Here is a 15,587-nt window from a genome sequence, read left to right as displayed (position 1 = left end):
AAGGCCGCTGATAGGTCAAGGAGGAGGAGCATAGCTGTTCTACCTTTATCCTTCAACTCGTCGATGTGGGTCTTAAGGTCGATTAGGGCCGTTTCAGTACCGTGAAGTGGTCTGAAGCCCGATTGCCGTGAGCCTAATAGCTGGTGTGACTCCAGATAGTTTTGGATCTGGAGGTATGCTACTCTATCGATGATTTTAAGGAGAAACGGGACCGTAGTAATGGGCCTGTAGTTAGTGGGGATAGCTGGGTCAAGTGTCTGTTTTTTGAGTAAGGGCAGTACCCAGGATTCTTTGAGGTTAGTAGGTACAGTACTCGTATTGAAGGATGCGTTAATTAATTTCGAGATGAAGGGTGCTAGATCTCTGGCTGCATCCTTGATGATTTGCGCAGGGCAGCTGTCGCCTTGGCAGTTTGATGGTTTAAGCGATGGAATAACCTTTTCAGTTTCCAGTATAGAGAGGTTAGCAAACCTGAAGGGATTACTATTGCTTTGGGTGGATATACAGGGTGTTGCTTTCAGTGGGGTAGTATGAGTTCCACTAGGGCTCAGGGAGGCTTTTTTCATTGCAATTTTAGATTGAAGGGTTGTAATTTTGTTAGCTAGGGCATTCTGGATGCTAGTGCACCACGGTTTGTCCTTGGGGACATTGTCTGTGGGGGCAATTGGGTTTTCCAATTCCCGGAGAATAGTGAAGAGTTCTTTAGAATTTGAGTTGGCTTTGCTTATTCTTTCATTAAATGAGTCTTTTTTAGTTTGAATTATTCAATCAATCAAACAAGTTTATTCGGAAATATAAAAAATTCCATTAAACGACAAAAAGAGATAAATTACACGTTTTCAACATTACAAAGACACCAATTATGTAAAAGACAAATAGAGGTAGATACCGAAAATTACAAATCACAATCTACAATAATAAAAATAACTAGCACTTACTTGCCGATCGGGAGGGGATATTTAAAAATTATACATTATAGTCAAGCATAAAACAAGACTCAACCACCTTTCCCCATACACAGTTCATTGTAAAAATTAGTGGCACTAACTACCCCCACCTTGCAGATTTAATAAGTTCTTTCTAAAATACATCGCTCTTTTTAAAAAGGTCAACAGAGCCCAGGATGTAAAAACTGACTCGGCACTCAGAAGAAACTCAAGTGCAACCTTGTGTGAACGAATCTCCGTTTTCTTGAGGGCGGGGACCAGGGTCATTCTGCGGATACCCGCATAACCTATGCAAAAGAACAACAAATGCAAAAGGTCCTCACGCTTGTGGCCACAGACTGGGCAGCCGGCATCACTGGGAAAACTTTTCCAGTTGCACGTGTTTCCCTGTAGCCGAAGACAATCAAAGCGGGCCCTCGTAATCAGCCACCTGTCTGTTTTAAAAGTGCTCCTAATCAAATATGATTGGATTCCAGAGAGATTGCTGATGCTAGAGTGAAAAGAATCACGTTTCTGAGTGTATCCCATGAGAGTTTTTTTCCTAGCTACAATTTCTCCCAGTTTAACCTTGTAGGCTGCCCCCTCAAGCTTAGTGATTAAAGATTCAGGCGGAAACAGGGCACTTAGGTTAACTTCCCCCAATTTAGCAGAAACATAGGCTAACCATGGGATTTTTTTCCATCCTGGTCTGCCCAACACAGTACGTAAGATAAAATGGCACAGAGTTGCGTGTTCATTAACCCACAGCCGAATCCAAAAGTGTAAAGGTGCCATCGCCCACTGATCCTCCCTTTCCTTCTTGTAACTTTTTGCAAAGTTGGCAAGTGTGGTTTTATTGTCAGCAGAGGGAGTGTGCCTCCAGATAGCTTGGAGTTTGCGTTTTTGGATACGCATTTCTTTGAGTTGGGGGGTGAACCATGAGTTAAGGTGAGCTTCCCGTTTACTTTTTTGGAGTTTGATAGGGGCAATCAGGTCTAGAGCTTTGGTCATGGAATTGTTAAATGCCTCAACTAACTCGCTAGGATTAGATTCACTGGCACTAGCGGAGAGAGCTGGTAGGAGTAGTGGGAGAAGTTTTTCAGCCGTGATTTCTTTTTTACTTCTCGTTGGCATGGGGGGTACTATTTTATTCTTATTAGGTTTGGGGGGCTCTATGCTGGCTGTGAAGCATATAAGATAGTGGTCCGTCCATATTTGTGGTAGAATACTAGAGATAGTGATGTCACAGTTGTGGTTGGCTATCCAGTCTAGTGTACGTCCTTTTATGTGAGTAGGAGCTAGGACTTTTTGGGTAATGTCATGATTGACTAAAATAGTTTGGATAGATTGGGCTGGTTTATCCTCAGCGTCGTTAAAGCCTAGGTTGAAGTCACCTAGTAAGAGGAGCTGGGTGGAGTCTTGATAATGCTGTTCGTAAGGAGACTGGATAGGTCTTCCTCGAAATTGCCTAGTGGGCCTGGAGGTCTGTACACTAAGAGTATCGTTAGTGTGCTGTTGTTAGAGATCGGTATTTTAGCTGAGAGAAGTTCGCAGGATGTAATTGCTGGGTGTGGGGTAAGTCTAGCAGCTAACTGAGTTTTGGTTATAATGGCCAGGCCGCCTCCTTTAGTGTTAGGCCGGTCGACTCTTAGGATGTTGTAATTGTCCGGTATAGAGGTCATGAGGGCAGGGCCAGCTGCATCGTGGAGCCAAGTTTCGGAAACAGCAAGGATATCTAAATTGTCCATACCCAGTAAATCAGCTATTTCGGTATTGTGAGCTATAAGGGACCTAGCATTAATAAGGGCTCCTGATAAGGTGGGAGTTGTAGTGGTGCCTTTGACAGCACTTCGACTGAAGTAGTTGGGTCTCCTCCGTTTGTGATATGGGTCACCTTGTAGTTCAGGATGATTTACCGTCACTGAGGCTGGGAGGTCAGGATTAATGGCGGTGCGTGTCGGGGCTGGTGGACTGGTTCTTTTGTTTTTAATGTCATAAAGTCGGGGCAGCCTAGCTCTAAGTCGCAGGGTTCTCTCTTGTAGATTGCATGGGGTGGTATTGGTGATGGCCATTATGGTGGTGATGGTTAGGATGGTCCAGGCTATGGACCAGGATGTGTATAGACGGCAAATCTAATGTGTGCATAATGGGCGAGAGTGACACAATGGCTGGTATATTAAACTAATCCCGTAGGGACTACGGTACAAATTATGGTGATGTTTAGCAACAAAGTTAGTGGCGATTGGGCAAGAGGGTCACTCTAGAAGGTGCAGCTTAATTACTGAAATACAACCGGGCACAACTGGGCACCATATGCTAGGAATATTGTGGAGACGGGCAGGGCAGAGTCAGGTTTGCTAAGGCGATGTGTCGTAGGCAGGAGGCGTGACGGGGCAGAATACAAATATGTGCAGATTCGAATTTCTAAACAGTGTGCAGATTAAGGCAATTTCAATTGTCTACAGAGCATACAAGTATGTGCAGATTCGTTTTACTGACAGTATAGCATATGCTAGAAAATCAGGGGTAAGCAGTGTACCGTAGGTAAGTTCTCTTTGGCAGCAAATGGAATCCTAATGGACATATTTAGATCCACTGGGGGTCTGTGGAACGGATCATTATTGCTTAAAGGATACAAAAAGTAGTTATTTTTAGTCTTCAATTTCTTAACTTGTAATACAATCACCAAATAAATGCCCAAAGAAAGTAGACAAAACAAACCAATTTTTTTTTGTATCACTTCATGCTCCGGTGAGATCAAAGTTCAAAAACCTTTCTGAAGCTAAATATAGATTGTGACGACCTCATGAAAAGCAAGTGCCAACAAAAAGAACATATGGGCGTACAATATCGGTGCCAACTACCCGAACATGGAATCATCTATTTCAAGAATATATTTTGAGTATGTTGTCTGGAAAGTACCCCTTAATGGAGATTGGCTGGCTTTGACCATCACTGTAGGGTGGGTTTAATCACTTTAGAAGGCTTCTCCTCAATGACCCGAGGCTTGTGCCCAAGGTCTGTAGACTCCTTTTGCACTGTACTCATCATGAGGCTCAAAATGGTAACTAGACGAGTAGCATATCAACTCTACAATTAGACTAAATTACATAACACTAGCAATGGAAACATATTTACCTGCTAAAAAGGCTGCTTTCTGAAATTGCATCCAATAAAGGTCCCATAATAAACTAGAGAGAGAAAAATTACAAGTTTATTTTACAAATTATAGCATTGTTATTGTACTTACATTTCTTTTTTTTTTTTTTAAAACATTTTGGTCTAGCAGCCTTTGGGAAGTACAGATTTTATAAGGCAAACTAAACACAGAAAAACAAAGTAGGAAGAAAACACCTTTACAAATGAGGAAGACTGCATCTTGGTCATAAGAAATCAGTATAATTAAGGAAGCAGCATTACGGACTGGCTTAGGATATTCTTTATTAGTACTCCAAGTTTTTGGTGAGCTGGGTTGGGAGGGGCATAACAAGTCTTCAGACCAAGTACAACTGCAGAGAACGTTGACAATGACCAACATGGTCTGTGTGAATTAAACGTGAAGAAACCATGGAGGACCGGTGGAAAGCAGGAGAGGCATTAGGCATTTTAAGGCCAGCTTTACTTTAACTTCTTGTGTAGGCACTCCCCAAACTACTAGTACTGGTCAAACCCATCCGAGCAGTAGGCTTTCAATCAGACCCATGCCCACCTTCCATCTTCAAAGAGATCCTAAACTACGTACCCTGGTCACATTCACTTTACTCAACCAAACTGGCTGAAGTGATGTTATGTATTAAGGAATTATTCAAGAGTGCGGGAGCTCGGGCATGGCCAACTGCCGAGCGATGCGAACGCGAGTCTGAAGCTCTCGGGGCTGCCAAAATTATCCTTCTGTATACCCTGCACTATTTGGAGAAATTCTCTTTAACTGCACCATTAGATGTGGGAAGGTGCAAATGAATGTTGGTAGGGGGGAAGGAGGGTGAGCCCCGGAGTTGACCCTTGCTGCATTACCCGAACCTGGAGAGAAGGCACCTCTCCACAAAATGGCCACGACCGGCACCCTAAACGCGGGAGAGAAGACGCGCTGAGGAGCGGGCAAGCGGAGGACTTGGGACCGAGTGAACGGCGTATGCACGCTACAGGTACCACGGAAGGCCCAGGGAAACTATCGTCCAACGGAGGCGCATGAGCACCGTCCGGCCTGCATATAAACAGACCGCCGAGAATCATGACGCTGCGTAACACATCCGGAGAAGCCTCGCACAGCTTGCGGCGGTGCGAGGAGTGTTGTGCCCTATTGCTGCTACCCTCCTGAGATAACTGAATCACGAGCATAGCACATGAACACTGGGCTGCAAGCGCCTAACAGACACTGGTACACTGGTACGTGGAAACAGTACCCTATACATACGTAGCAGCAATTGGAGAATGTTTGTATGCCGGTGCCACATGGAACAGGCAGGGTTGGTGCCCCCAGAACTCATCCGGACTGAAGAGCGCCCCTGCAACACACTCTCACAACCCGAAGACCGAACAGGTCTCACCAATGAGATGCGTACAACAACGGTAAGGAAGCTTGGACACAAGGCAGTGGGGGGGGGGCAGGACACCCGGTGACTCTGCTAAGCCTGCACTGGGGGGACCATTCTATCTGCCCGCATCAGATTAGCCACTGCCTACCGGAAGGGGACACTTGGTGGGCATAAACTGGGGCGAACCGGGGGAGCAGACCGGGCCCGAGTAGCCCAGCCCTGCAGATGACCAAGCAGACTCGACAGGCGAATATACGGAGTACGCCAAATCAGTACTTATAGTGAGCCGTAGAGCGAAAGACCCACTAGACACAGCTGGACCGCCAGTTAGTGCCTCTGCCTGAACATATATTAGGCTACATCGATCGAGGGGGTGCTGGATAGACAGCTAGAGGCATAACCTGCTCGCTGTGACACCAACAAGCTATACAACACATCCGCACCCAAGGCTTGGCACCAACCGGGGGAGGCAAACATGACCCGCCGGTTCATAACTGCTACTCAAGTGTGCCACGTGGGATTGGAACTGAACGGCATTTGAAGGGCTTACACCTGACGCTACCACCCGAGATCTACTGGCCTCTGGCGGTGTGATTGCACACTGGGACAATAACTATAGGCCTCCCAAGAAATCTGTTTCCCGCTGCCCCGGGGCGCTGGATCCACCTGTGGCTGTGCCACTGAGGGCACATTGACCCCTCCCCCTCTGCAGTTATCAACGGAACCAACGGACACCGCAGATGGCCCTTTCCCCTGTAAACACTGGAATACAGTATGTGACGGGAGAAAACAGAAGAGATATCCACACAGTAACATCTGGGGCAGGAAGTGCGTCGCAATGAACAAGCCACACGTGACGCCACTGCCCTAGGCCTTCTGCTCCCTCTAACGCTAGCGACTGCGCATCAGGACTTTAACCCCAGACTCCCTGGGAGGAAAAACACCTCTTGCTGTCCTTGGGTGCTGGGTCCACCCATGTCGATGCTGCACAAGATGCTCCGACCCCGCCCCCCTTTCAGGGATCACAAGCGGAACCCACAGACGCTGCAAATTCCTTGCTTCTCTGTGAACACTGGGTCAAGGAATAGGTAAAGATAAAGCAAAAGAACAAGTTACTTTCTTACCTGGTAACGTTCTTTCGATGGGATGGTCCGACGACGTATTCCATATCTATGACATGTAATCACCACAGCTGTGCTGCTTCGGAAACTTTTTTCGGCGTCTGCGTCCTGCGTCGATGACGTCGATGCGCCGTCGTCGAGGACCTCCTCCGACGTCCGACGTCATCCGATGTGATAAGTAGGACGCACGACGCCCGTAGGCTCAGTTGTAGTTTTTTCCCCCAGAACGTGTGACATCAGTCAACTGCCAGTCACACACAAAGCCTTGCGGAACGTAAGCTGCAATCGCAAAAGAAATTCTGCAGCGGGGAAGGCAGGGCGGGAGCGATATGGAATACGTCGTCGGACCATCCCATCGAAAGAACGTTACCAGGTAATAAAGTAACTTGTTCTTCGAGGGGATTGGGTCCTCCGACATATTCCATATCTATGACAGACTCCCAAAGCAGTACCAGAGCAAGGAGGAGGGAAAGAATTTAGAATCAAAATTTAGAATAGCCAATCAAATAGCAGAGCAAAGGACCGCCTTGCCAAAGGCCAGATCCTGCCCTCGGATGGAATCGAGGGAATAGTGACGTACAAATGTATGTACTGAAGCCCAGGTGGCTGCATCACAGATGTTGCGAATAGGAACACCCCTTTGCAGGGCAGTAGATGCAGCCACACCCCTGGTAGAATGGGCCCGCAAGCCAGCCGTGGGTCCTTACCCGCCAAGCGGTAACACTCCGAGATGGCTAAAATAATCCAGCGAGACAGTCTGTTTCGTCACAGCTTGTCCCAAACGCTTTCCAGCGTAACCAATAAAGAGTTGATCGTCCACTCTGACCCGGGACATGCGTGAAACATAAAAGCTTAAAGCTCTCCTAGGATCAAGCCTATGGAGCCTCTCCTCTTCCTTACCAGGATGCGGAGGAGGATAGAATGCCGGAAGAACAACCTTCTGGTCCAAATGAAATTCCGACACTACCTTCGGAAGAAAAGAAGGACGAACTCGAAGGACAACCCTGTCCTTGTGAAATACAGTGAAGGGTGGCTTAACTGAAAGTGCCTGTAACTCACTCACTCTGCGAGCGGAAGTAACCGCAACTAAAAACACAGTTTTCAGAGTTAACAGCCTCAAAGGGCAAGAATGTAAAGGCTCAAACGGAGCACCCATAAGAAACTTAAGAACAAGGTTTAAATCCCAACCGGGCACCAGGAAAGGTGACGGATGGAACACATTAGTGAGCCCTTTCAGAAACTGCGAAATTAAAAGGGATTTTAAAGTAAGAACACTCTTCAGACGAGCGCTTAAAGATGGACAGCGCCGCCAGGTAACCTTTAACGGTACCCACTTGCAAGCCCCTGTGGGCCAAAGAAAGTAAAAAGGACAGAACCATGGGGATGTCACATGCAAAAGGATCCACATTCTGAACTCTGCACCAGTCGCAGAACTTACGCCAACGGCAACAGTACAGAGACTTTGTTGCCGGCCTACGGGCCGAAAGCAACACCTCCATCACGTCTTCAGGGAGGTCCCAATCCTTATACCTCAACCTTTCAGAAGCCAAGCGTGAAGGTTGAGGGACCTGACCTCTGGATGGAGAACCTGACCCCCCTCCCGTGAGAGCAGATCGTCTCGGTAGGGAAGACGACGTGGAGGGCAGATGGACAAGTCGAGAAGGTCCAGGTACCACGTCCTCCGAGCCCACGCCGGAGCAATGAGCATCATCCGGGAACCGAACTTCCGTAACCTCCGCAGCACTTGCGGGATGACGGGGACTGGAGGAAGCGCGTACAGCAGCGGGAATGACCACTCCACCACGAACGCGTCTCCTAAGGCTCCTTTTGGAGGAAATTCCCGCGAGCAAAACCTTTCGCACTTCCGGTTGACACTGGAGGCGAAGAGATCCACTTGAGGGGTCCCCCAAAGGGCGAAGATCTCCAGGAGAATCTCCTGAGCCAACTCCCACTCGTGAGAGATAGCGCTCTGCCTGCTCAGAGCGTCCGCCGTCACGTTTTCGTCTCCGGCCAGATGAACTGCCGAGATCGAAACTTCCTGCTGGATGGCCCAGAACTCGAGCTGCATCGCCTCCCTGCACAGAGGAAGTGACCCTGCCCCCCCCTTTTTGTTGAGGTAGTGCATGGCCACTGTGTTGTCCGTCAGGATCAGAAGTACAATGTGAAGGTGGGCACCACAGTAGTTGGGTCCTTTAATATACATAAAGTTCATTTAGGAAAATTGTATATATCAATATTTTGACCTGGAGCTGCCAGTCTATGAGTGATCCTGTGGCATCCGGATCGCACTAAACAAATTACAAGAAAAAGTAAGGTAATGATACCGTACTTAAGACTGGTGCTCTCAGTTGACCTTAAATAAGGTTGCACAATCATATGTAGCTCTTGCGTGAAGTAATTGAAAGAAATGTTTATATGTGTCACACGATCCACTCCATACAATCAGATTCAAACCTAGACTGACACCTACGTTTGTTGACATTTACAGAACACGAACATGGATATAGAACTAAGAGACGTGATTTGCTTTAACCAATTGCCAAGGCTTTGTCCACACCTATACATACGAGTTAATTCCTTCATTAGCAACACACAACACACATACACCTGAAGGTCATGGCAACAGTCCCGCCCCCCTGCGAACCCGCAGGGCGGTGGGTCCGAGGCGTACGTGCAACAGCAACTGTGCTGCTGCTCGACGCCCCGCCCAGGTTCCCATGACTACCCTTAAAAGCATCATTGCCCGCGCGCGGCTCACTTTCGCTTTCACAGCGAGCGCGATCGGTTCCGCGCGCGAGTCATACGTGTGCAGGTAAGAGCCCATTTATCTTATCGGCTTAGTTACACATCTGGATATAGTGATAGTAATAGTAATACATACTTCCCCTCTGGCATTTAACAGGAATATGAACGCATTCACAGGAGAGGACAACTCACATTTAGCAGGTACAGGTTACGGGATACGAAGATGGTAAACAGCTATGATTACTTAGCGATATGGCGTGTTTTGACATATTTTCCTTTATTTTTCTCCCACATGTTCAACATTAATTTGGATCTATTTGGGGTATGTGCTTTGCTTTATTTTGAATTATGAATTACATTTATGTGCTTTTCGATGAATGATTGATGTTAACACTGTGTAGATTTTATACTCACTTCAGTACAGCCCTGAAGATGGTCTCTGACCGAAATGCATTGGCATATGTACTATTGTGAATAATTGACCTATCTATTTCGAGTTGCCTCGCAATATTTGAACTAATCAAGAAATATAATACCAAGAAATGTGAATTAAACATTTCTCTTGGAAAACCTTGTACCGTTTGGAAATATATTTTGTTTGACATTTGAATTACTTCACGCAAGAGCTACATATGATTGTGCAACCTTATTTAAGGTCAACTGAGAGCACCAGTCTTAAGTACGGTATCATTACCTTACTTTTTCTTGTAGTCCGTCAGGATCAGGACATTCTTTCCTCGCACAGTCGGCAGAAAAGCCTTCAGGGCTAGCCTGACGGCCCTCAGCTCCAACAGATTGATATGGAGTCTGGACTACGACGGAGACCAACGACCGCTGACTGTCAGCCCGTTGGCATGAGCTCCCCATCCCGTGAGGGATGCATCCGTCACGATCGTCACCTCCGGCCAGGGTAGCCAAAATGGAGCCCCCTTCATCAAGTTGCCTTCGACGGCCCACCACAGAAGGTCCCGGGCGACCGAGGGTGGCACCTGAACCGAGCCCGACATCCTGCCGGAGGACTGCGACCATTGCGTCTTGAGTGCCCACTGCAAAGATCTCATCCGCAGGCGAGCCTCTGGCACCAGAAGAATGCAGGATGCCATGAGGCCGAGCAACCTCAAGAACTCGAACGCAGGGAGCGTCTGGGCATGCTGAAACTTGTGCACCATCTGCTGAATGTGAAGAGCCCTCACCTGGGGAGGAAAACACTGCCCCAGGGAAGTGTCGAGCACTGCTCCGATGTACTGGAGCCGCTGTGTTGGCGTCAAATGGGACTTCTTTAAGTTGAGGGAGAAGCCCAGCCTGTGAAGGGAGTGGCAGGTGACGGATAGATGATCCAGGACTTGCTCGGGAGAGCTCCCCCTGATCAACCAATCGTCCAGGTAGGGGTAGATGTGAATCCCCCCTTGCCTGAGATGCGCTGCCACCACCACCATGAGCTTGGTGAAAACCCTCGGGGCGGAGGTCAATCCGAACGGCAGGACCCGAAACTGAAAGTGCGAGTCGCCAACCGCGAACCTCAGGTACTTCTTGTGCTTGGGATGGATCGGCACATGGAAGTAAGCATCCTTGAGGTCGAGTGACACCAACCAGTCCTGAAGCTGAAGGGCCTGGAGGACTTGAGAGAGAGTAACCATCTTGAACTTGTCCTTCCTGAGGAGTTTGTTCAAACCGCGCAAGTCCATGATGGGTCTCAATCCCCCGTCTTTCTTGGAAATCAAAAAATAAGGGGAATACCATCTCTTGTTCCTCTCCGCTACAGGCACCAGTTCTATGGCGCCTTTCTCCAGCAGGGCTTGAATTTCCTGCGCAAGGAGCGGATCCGGACTCTGCAAAGAGGTTCCCCGGTGGATTGTCGCGAGGCCTGTGCCGAAAGGGAAGACAGTAGCCGTGGGTTATGATCTCCAGAACCCACACATCTGAAGTAATGGCTTGCCACTCTCCAAGATGCTGCGCCAGCCTTCCCCCAACTGGCGAACCATGTGACATGGCCTCATGACTGAGTGGGAGCGGCTGCGGCGTTACCTGAGGGCAAAGAGGCAACTGCCCGAGCGGCCTTGGCACCACGGGTACCCTGTCGTCCACCTCTGGTACCCCTGCGTTGGCCTCTTTGACTGCCAGCTCCTCTCGCTCTACTGAAGGACGAGTAATAGCGAAAGGAACCACCCCTCCACTGCTGTCCCCTAGGACGAAAAGGCGGAGGCTGGCGAACTGCAGCGCCCAACGACTTAGCTGCAGCTTTTAAGGTCTGCAACCTCTCAAGACTCTCGTCAGCCTTGCTGCCAAAAAGGTGTTCACCGTCAAAGGGCATGTTGAGAAGCCGGGACTGCACATCAGGAGCAAACCCCGACTTCCGCAACCACGCAAACCTGCGTATCACGGTGCTCGCCGCCATGGACCTACTGACGCATTCAGCTAAGTCCAAACCCGACTGAACGGACTCACACATGGCATCCTTACCATCCTGGACCATAGCAAGGAAACCATCCCGTTCGTCCCCTTCGGGAATATGTTCAGCCGCTAACGCAACACAGTTCCACAGAGTGTGCGTGAAACGAGACAAGGCACAAATGGAGTTGGCCGCCTGAAGCGCCATACCACCAGAAGAAAACACTTTCTTCGCCCAACCATCAAAACATTTGTCGTCCCTATCAGGAGGGATGGTAGGGTACGACGCCTGCTTTGCCGGGGCCGTGGCCGCCTGCACCACCAAACTCTCCGGAGTGGGGTGCCTGGTCAAGTAGCAGGGGTCGCTACTGGCTGGACGGTATTTTCGCGACAAGGATCTGCCCACCGCCGGGAGACTCTCCGGAGCAGTCCAAGCCGCCGCCACCCTTCTCTGTAAAGCCATATGGAACGGCAGTACCGGGTCAGTTGGGGGACCAACATCAAGGATGTCCGTCAGATCATCCTGCACAAACTCCCCTGGGGGAGCAGACCATCCCAAGTACTCAGAAACCCTAGCCATAAGGCGCCGGTACGAGGAATCGGCATGAGAGCCAGGCTCAGGCCTACAAAACTCCACCTCCGGAGAGGTGTCCAGTCCACTGGCATCATGCAGTGACTGCCTCAAATCGTCAAACTGACTATGGCCCGAGACAATTTCATCTGGCACCTGACTAGGAACCAGGCCATCAGAATCCTCATCCGCCTCTGAAATATACTCCAGGTGGCGAAAAGAAGGCACCCGAGAGTGCTTGCTCTTAACCAGAGCCTTCCTAGGGGGTTCTCCCGTGACACGGGGTACCTCCGACACGAAAGGCGTCGATGGCGTCGAGCGAATCGGCGCCGACGTCGAGAAAACCGGCATCGGCGCCGAGAGGATCGGCGTCGACGACGAGGAAATCGGCGTCGACGTCAGATGCAGCGCCTCCAGCATCGGCGGCGTCGACACAGCCCTCGAAGCCGGAGCTCCGAGCGTGTCCTTCGACGACCTGAGCGTCGACGGCTTCGACGACTTCCTCGGAGCCAGAGCCTCGAGAAAACCTGTCGACGCCCTCGACGCCTCAGACGTCGATGTCTTCCTCGAAGACCTCACAGGTGCACACAGTCTCGAACGCGTCGAGGACCGGGACCTGGAACGGGTACGGCGAGAACGAGCCTCCTTGTCCGAACGGGACCTCTCCCGTGACTCGTGCCGACCACTCTTGCGAGCGGTGTCTCTCGACCTCTCACGGCCGACCCCACTCGGGGGCGCGGACGGCTTAGTACCCTGCGACTCAAGAATCGCCAGCATTTTCTTCCCGAAGGAAGCCTATTCCTCCGGCGTCACACGGCTGGAGGGGTAACCGACGTGCCGGGCAGAGTCCTCGGAAGAGGACCTGGAAGACGACCGGTGACGGCGCTTCCGAGAATGCCTCGAAGAGGCTGAGGAGTGGCGAGACCGACTCCTAGAAGGAGACCCACGAGACTTCCGACGATGACGCGGAGAGTCACCCCTCGAATCATCCGTCGAAAGCCCCGCAGACTTCGACTTCCGGGGCTTGGACACCCGACCTACCGACAACTTCTTCTTACGTTCGCGTAAGGCTTTGGACCTGAGCGACTGGCAGTCGATACAGTCATCCGTGTCGTGGGCCTCCCCGAGGCACCAGAGGCAGGCGTCGTGCGAGTCCGTCACCGACATCTTGGACCCACACTCCCCGCACTTCTTGAAGCCCGGACGCGGGGTTGAAGACGAAGTAGAAGACATCTTCAAAGGATTTTCACAAAACGAACAGGTTCGAAGAACCGGGAAGAACAGAACTCCAAAGAGTCGAGGCGAAGAACCGAGAAACACGAAGCAACACGTTCGCGGAAAAAACGGAACTGAGGCTACGGGCGTCGTGCGTCCTACTTATCACATCGGATAACGTCGGACGAGGTCCTCGACGACGGCGCATCGACGTCATCGACGCAGGACGCAGACGCCGAAAAAAGTTTCCGAAGCAGCACAGCTGTGGTGATTACATGTCATAGATATGGAATACGTCGGTGGACCCAATCCCCTCGAAAAGGCGTCTACACAGAGTATCGTGGACCAATACGCGACCAATGTCTCCACTGCAGCGATGGACTCTATATCGCAGATGACCTCACCTTCCACAGTTGAACCTTTATCGCTGAAAGACGCGATGGCTGCCATCACCAATTCTCCATCCTCCATGGAGAAAAAGATGGACGGCATCACAGCTGAAGTGTCTTTTCTCTGCCACGACCTCCAGAAACTATCCTCCCGAACTGCAGAGGTAGAACACCGCGTCTCTGGAGTAGAAGACGACCTCGGTGGAGTGCGGCAACAACTATCACAAACAATGACGCGCCGGAAGACCGTCGAGGCGAGGGTCGACAAGGGCGAGGGTAGATCACATCGCAACAATATTCGTATCCTAGGCATTCCAGAGAACAAAGAAGGGCCCGGTATGGAACTCTTTTTGGTACAATGGTTGTCGGACCTCTTTGCACCGAAATACTTTTCCAAATTCTTCTCGATTGACAGAACCCATCGGAAGGCCTACCCCCCGGGCGCCTGTCCAAGAACAGTTATTGCCAAACTCTTACACTATCGAGATAGAGATGCAATTTTACAGTTGGCTCGCACAAAAGGGACGATCTCACACAACTGCTCCAGAATCGCCTTCTTTCCGGATTATACTCAAGAGGTGCAAAAGGCCAGGCAATCCTTCGAACACCTGAAGAGGAAACTCCACTCCATGAACATGAAATATGGACTGCTCTTCCCGGCCCAGTTAAAGATTTACCACAACGGCACCACAGTGCACTTAACTGATCCACGGGAGGCCTGGAAGTGGGCGTAAAACCATATTGAAGGAAATTGGGGAGCAGACAGCCCGATCCCAGAGTAAGACACTGAGCCCGGCCGATCCGAGGCCCACCAGCACGACAACCCCTACCGCCGGAACAGAACGACCCGGAACAAGGAGTGGACTCCTGAGGTCAGCGATCTGATGGTGACGGACACAGGAATAGAGAAGATGCAGAGACAGATGAGAGCTGGTGCATCGACCAGGGTGCTATATTGACTTCCACTCCATTTTTGCCAAGGTGTTACCATAGCAGCAGCGGCCACCATGGCCACCACCCAGGACTTCCAAGTCTACAGCAGGTGTAGTACGTTTACTGGTTAAGGCTGGGAGCTGGTTCTACTCGTCTCACGGCTAATGTTCGGGCGACAGATACTTCGGGTTGAGGTGGAGTATGGGGAGGGTGGGGATGTTTACCACTGTTTGAGTTAGACAAATGTGTGAACACCACAATACATACACTTACCCGAACCAAATCATACCCATAAGAAACATTGTTCACCCGTGGCGGCATATCAGTGACTACCCATGGCACACACTCAGAACTCGTTAGGGACCATGGGCCCGGATAAGTGCCTTCGGCTTCTCAACTGGAATGTTAATGTTCTGGGGTCTGGGATGAAGAGACGCCTGGTCACCCAGTTCCTTAAAAGGCACTCCCCCGACATTGCCCTTATCACAGAATCGCATCTGGCGGGGACGACATGCACCCTCTTTCACAGAACAAATTACTACACTGCTCTACACGCGGGTTTCACCATGGGTTCCCGCCGTGTTCTGGTTTTAATACACAAGCGCCTCCCACTTACTTTGAATTCAGTGGAACAGGACCCCAGGGGTGGATTTGTCCTATGCAAGGCACACTATGCAACTAAACCATAGGCATCCTGGCCATATATGCCCCCCCCATGCTTAAAGGAGGGCTTTTGGTAGATACTGGGAATATAATGTGAAGCA

General features: G+C 50.1%; 1 protein-coding gene across 6 annotated transcripts in view; it reads right to left on the bottom strand.

Moving 5' to 3' along the window:
• TARBP1 (TAR (HIV-1) RNA binding protein 1) overlaps positions 1–15,587 on the bottom strand; it is a 2,688,190-nt gene that overhangs the window by 2,269,375 nt on the left and 403,228 nt on the right. For all 6 annotated transcript variants that reach the window (XM_069607367.1, XM_069607363.1, XM_069607366.1 and 3 more), the window contains exon 5: positions 4,065–4,117. In XM_069607367.1, coding sequence (XP_069463468.1) covers positions 4,065–4,117 — 53 coding nt within the window. The remainder of the gene's footprint in view (positions 1–4,064; positions 4,118–15,587) is intronic.

This window comes from Ambystoma mexicanum, chromosome 4q, assembly GCF_040938575.1.
Source record: "Ambystoma mexicanum isolate Mex_15411 chromosome 4q, UKY_AmexF1_1, whole genome shotgun sequence".
Lineage (NCBI taxonomy): Eukaryota > Metazoa > Chordata > Amphibia > Caudata > Ambystomatidae > Ambystoma > Ambystoma mexicanum.
Note: the sequence above shows the minus strand (reverse complement) of the source record. Positions and strands in the feature narration are given on the sequence as shown.